The sequence below is a fragment of the Octodon degus genome, unplaced genomic scaffold (genome assembly GCF_000260255.1).
Source record: "Octodon degus isolate 3935 unplaced genomic scaffold, OctDeg1.0 scaffold00005, whole genome shotgun sequence".
Lineage (NCBI taxonomy): Eukaryota > Metazoa > Chordata > Mammalia > Rodentia > Octodontidae > Octodon > Octodon degus.
Genome location: NW_004524581.1, coordinates 11,578,738 through 11,584,138, shown reverse-complemented (window position 1 = coordinate 11,584,138; position 5,401 = coordinate 11,578,738). Strand labels below are relative to the sequence as shown.

The 5,401-nt window shown below is 43.6% G+C and overlaps 1 protein-coding gene across 2 annotated transcripts in view; it reads right to left on the bottom strand.

The window, feature by feature from the left end:
* The window catches only part of Anapc16 (anaphase promoting complex subunit 16), a 12,643-nt gene that overhangs the window by 673 nt on the left and 6,569 nt on the right, over positions 1–5,401 (bottom strand). The window contains exon 3 of one of the 2 annotated variants that reach the window (XM_004624375.2): positions 1,212–1,286. The exons of the other annotated variant lie outside the window; for it this stretch is intronic. Coding sequence (XP_004624432.1) covers positions 1,212–1,286 — 75 coding nt within the window. The remainder of the gene's footprint in view (positions 1–1,211; positions 1,287–5,401) is intronic. 2 annotated transcript variants of the gene reach the window in all.

Below are 5,401 nucleotides of genomic sequence, written 5' to 3'. Positions count from 1 at the left end.
CAGTACCAGGAATTGAACTCAGGACCCTGTGCTTGCCAGGCAAGTGCTTATTCTACTGAGCTATCTCCCCAGCCCTCATTTTCTATTTATCTTTACTATCTTGGTTTTTTTTGCAATACTGGGGATGGAAGCCAAGGGCCTCACACATGCCAGGCAAGTGCTGTTCCACAGACTACACCCCCAGGCTCCCCTTCATTGCTTTTGACTGCACAGTTGAAAGCTGAAATGCTCATGTTTATAACATGCACCTTTTCCCTGTAGATGTTAAGCCACCAAGGGTCACATGTTCCTACATGTTCTTTCTTTCATCATGTCATGTCACAGAAGTCTCAGTGACTAAGTTTCTTACAGAGGGTAACATCTGCACTCCATGTAAGTTTCTCATAATGTACAAGAGCACTTAAGGAGGAAGGAGGGACTGGGAAGGGAACATAAAAGACGTAGGATGCTATGCACATGTACCAATTCCCCGTGCTGAATGTAATCACCATGTACTACAAACACATACTAATAGCATTTAACATTAGAGTAAATATGCTTCAAGGTCTTATAAAAATTTAAAAATATAATTATCACAGAGCTGGAGATTAAGCTCAGTGGTAGAGCACTTGCCTAGCATGTACCAGGCCTGAGTTGGATCCCTGGCACCACACACACACAAAGTAAACAAAACCAAAACAAAAATATTAGCACATTTTCAGTGTGTGCTCAACCCTAGGAAGAAGCAGCTGCAGCTCTCTCCCATCCGTGCTGCTTTCTCTGAAGAAAGCCCCAGTATCTCCTACAGGCCTATGCCGCCATGGCCTCAGAGTCTGAGGGTGACAATGACATCACTCAAGGACCACAACGGCATGTGGAGCTTTCCTTAGAAAGGAGAGGAAAAAGCAACCTGAGAGCAGGAAGCACTCAAGTCCTGAGAGAACCAATCCTGCAGCTCCAGCTTTAAGCCTGAATGTGGACATACTGTCCACAGTAAGATCTTCAGTGGTTCTTTTTCCTTTGAACCAGGAATCAAACTCAGGACCTTGTGCTTTCCAGGCAGGCGCTATGCCACTGAGCTGTGTCTCCAGCTCTTGAATGGTTCTTGAATTTAGGAAGTCCCCCTAAATAGCCATGCTGAGTTTGGGGTTTCTGCCACGCCATGAGCCTCAGGGCCTGGATCCTCAGCCCTGCGTGTCACCTGCAGTCAAGCACGCTGTGCTCTTGCTTACCGTGCTTCACCTGCTTAAGCGTGGATGCCACCTGGTAACTGAACACGGACTCACAGAGGAATCTCTCAGAGCCATCTACAGACAAAGGAGGAAAAGGGTTTAGTTTGCTCTAAGGGTTTTATGGCTTTTTAAAAAAAATTTTTATCTTAGGGAAGGGTCTACAGGGTGTTCAGGGTCTCACTACTAGATCGGACTCGTGGTGATTCTCCTATTTACAGCTTCCCAAAAGCTGGGATTATAGGTACATACCACCATGCCCAGTCTCAACTGCCATCTCAGTGCGCCCCGGGGCGGGGCTGGCAAGGCAGGCGCAGGGACTGAACTCCTGGCCCCTGTGCCTGCTTGCAAGCGCTTTAAACTGCTGAGATTTTGGCTAACCCCTATGGCTTCTTATAAACCAGGTAAACCTATGAATTCCTTTCTCTGCTTTTACATTCGGGGTCTAGTTTCCAGTGTTAACAGAGAGATTCTGTTTCATGTAGAACACTGATCGGATATAGAAGCTACTTTTTCTGTTCCTAGAATATTAAAAACAAAAACAAGAAACCTCAGGCTGATGCCCTGGTCAACATTTCCCCCTCCTATCCTGACAGTTCTTAATGTTCTTTTCTTCCGTACATCAAGTGAACACTGGCAGCTGACATATTTGGTCATGTGACACCTCTGCTATCAACAGCCCAAGGCAGAGTACACCAAGACTCCAAATCCTTTCATTCTAAAAACAAAGCGAAGGGAAGAAGTTGTTGATTTTCAATATATCCAATTACATCATTATGACTATCACAAAACACTGCTGGGAAATTTCATTCTGTAAACGCAAATTATAACCTTGATTTTCCAAGTGAACCAAAACATTTCAATTTGGCTGACGATAAGAGATGGTGCAAGCTCAGAACCTAGCACTGTCTCGGTGCCAAGAACTGCCAGCAAGAAGGTGCTAACTCGGTCACCGCAGCACTTGGGCAATAATTGTGAAACAAGCAAGATCATGTTATTCTTCACCAGGCAAGGCTGGCAGGGAAAAACATATCCAAACACAGAGAATTTATGCAGGAAATTTGATTTTGTATTTTTATTTTTTAAAGGGCAGCAGAATTCATTTGGGGCATGTACCTCATGTAAAAATCCTCAAACTAAGAAAAAGGACATAGCCGTCTTTTTTAAGGCACCAGTTCCTGCCTGCCTAAGTGTCAAGTATTTACCCATCAATCACAGGACGGCGAGGTTGCCAGGTATTAGGTGACAGGGAGATATGACTAATGCTCTGGCCTGTGCTGGGCTTCACATAAGGCACTTTCTTTCAGAAATGACTTCAGAATAGTAATCAATAAGGAAAACTATAGACATTGCATCCAAATGGCTTAATACACATCCAAGAGGGTGTCCTTCCAATGTTATCTTCAAACTGATGCCCCCGTCCAAAAGAAAAGAAGGTACAATTCTTAGGATGTACACTATAAGAATTGTTTTGTTTTCGTTATTGCTGTTTTATTTTTAAATTTTATTTATTTATGTGTGTGTGTGGCCAGCTCAGCCCAGCAGGGGGTGGGGCTGGCTGGCATGTGGTGCTGGGGGATTGAACCGCGGTCCCTGTGCTTTGCTGAGCTTGTTTTAAGTAGGTGCCTTAGATCACTGAGCCATCTCACCAGCCCCTATTGCTGTTCTTTGAGACAGGTTCTTATTCTGTAGTTCAGAGTGGCTTCAAACTCAGTAGTAGCTTTCACTGGCCTTGAACTCAGATTCTCCTGCCTTAGCCTCTCCATGCTGGGATTACAGGCCTGGACCACCACATTTAGCTAGGAGAATTGTACTGTGTGAATTTAAGCCTCTTTTTTTCATTCTTTCATTACTGGGGATTGAACCCAGGTCTTCTGTACTACTGGGGCTACATCCTGAGCCCTTTTTTTTTTTAAACATTTATTTATTTATTTATTTATTTATTTATTTATTTATTGTGTGTGTGTGTGTGGCCAGCTCAGCCCACCAGGGGGCGGGGCTAGCTGGCATGTGGTGCTGGGGGATTGAACCGCGGTCCCTGTGCTTTGCCAAGCTTGTTCCAAGTAGGTGCTTTAGACCACTGAGCCATCTCGCCAGCCCCTCCTGAGCCCTTTTAAGCATTTTTTGATCTATCAGAGTCTTGCTAAGGCACTAAATAGCCTAAGTAGCCCCAGACCATGCTTGATTTCTCAGTCCTACCACCTCAGTCTTGCAGAGGGCTGGGAGAATAGGTGGGTGAGCCACCATGCCCTGCTCTAACTTCTTTTGTTTTTTTAAACTTTAAAAAGTAATTTTATTTGTACACTTAATCAAATTTTTCTTCTACATACTATATATCATTTTCAGTTAACTAAATACTGGGTTCCTGGATTTTTTTTTGTTTTTGCTTTTTTGATGCTGGGAATGAACCTAGGGCCTTGTACTCACTAATGATACGCTATGCAATTTCAGCTTCTTGCTGACTGACTAGGCAAGCTGATGTCATAACTGAGTTGTTTTCTTCCTTTTTTTTTTTTTAGATACAAGCAAGTGGTAGTACATAACTATGAGTTCCACTATGTGACAAGACAGTTTGACACCAATGATGGCATTTATTATAGCTCTTCCATGAAAATGATATGCCAGCACTCGTTCTATTCATATCTTTGCTTAAAGAGTGGAACTGTAACTCGAGTTTAATTTTAGAAAGAGCAAAGCACACAAAGGTAGAGTTTACCTCCCTGGTGGCTTGAGCCTGAATTTTAGGGTCTCATCTACAAGGTCGTGGAATTAGAGGCTGTAAAGATGAAGTCACTGTGTATATGGAAGCTTCTGGAAGTGCTGACTCCTACATACATTTAATCATGGTGCACTCAGGATAAAATGCTCAAGTTTTGGCACTTGTGCATTTCCCTTGGTAATGCAATTTAAGCCCAAAAGATGTGAGCTTATCTTTCAGAAAGGCACCCATGGGCCACTGCCAACCACAGGCATGAAGAACACACTTCCGCTGATGTGCAGCTCTGCATCCACCACAAAGCCTACTGCTTCTTTGCTGTATCCTATTAGAAGTGCTACCTGCACTAATCCAAAGCCCCAAATTTCTCCACAGAGGAGTCAGCCTGAGCCAGTCTGTCTTCTATTTAGGAACTGTAATTTAATCCCTTGTGACACACAAAGTAGCAACAGATCAGTTTTCCTCTTAAAGGACAAATGAAGGTTACGAGTAGCGAAAAATTCAGTAATTGCCTAAATCTAACACTCACCAATGCCAATAACTACAATGCCAACAAAATTCACTGAAAAGAAAATTACCTCACGACAGGAAATTAGACAATGCCTGGTAATCAGTGGCTTACAATGTCACCAAAACACAGCCACTTCTGGGCTGGAAGGCCATCTCTAATTTGCTTGCTAATAACTGGTTGAGGACAGTGCTAGCCAAGGGCAGGAAAATGTTAAAAACTGCTGTTAATTGTTTATCTGGGGTGTCTGTTACCAGAGAGCAGATGCATCAAAAAGCTAATTCCCAAGGTCAACTACAGGTTACTGGGTTTACTATCCTAGACTTTAGAAGGATGCGACATTAAGGTGAGCCTGTTAAGATCACACACAGCATTCAACCTTAATTCCTAATTGCTTTTGTTCCTTCCTCTCAGCAGGCAACCCCTACTCTACTTTCCCATTCCATTAAACTACAGCAAGAGAAATGGTGTGGGGCACGTGTGTTTGACTCACTGCATGATAGTACCACCTAACATGGTAGAAAATGCTTCCAAACCTAACACCCTTACTAACTCATGTTTAGGAGTACTACGTGGGAGGACAGACATGTGACATGTGCAAATACTGTGCGGCTGTATGCAAGACACCTGAGCCTCTGCTGATTTCAGTGCAAAGGGGGGTATAGTGCAGGAGAGCAGTGGGAGGCGGTGTGAGCTGGTTGTGTTCCGGCAATCAACTCCCTGAAGAGACCAAAGGATGACTTGGCCATAACAGTTCAGAGGGTCCTATCTCTGTTTTTCAGAAGCAGTTCTAAGATAACTGGTAAAAATTTAAAGCTGAGAACTCACAGAATCTGCCAAGTGTGGTGGCACACACCTGTAATTCCAGCGCTTGGGAGGCTGACAACAGAAGGATCACTACGAGTCCGATTTGTGTAGTGAGACCCTGTATTCCCTGCACTTCCTTGTACTAAATTTTTTTTTTTTTTT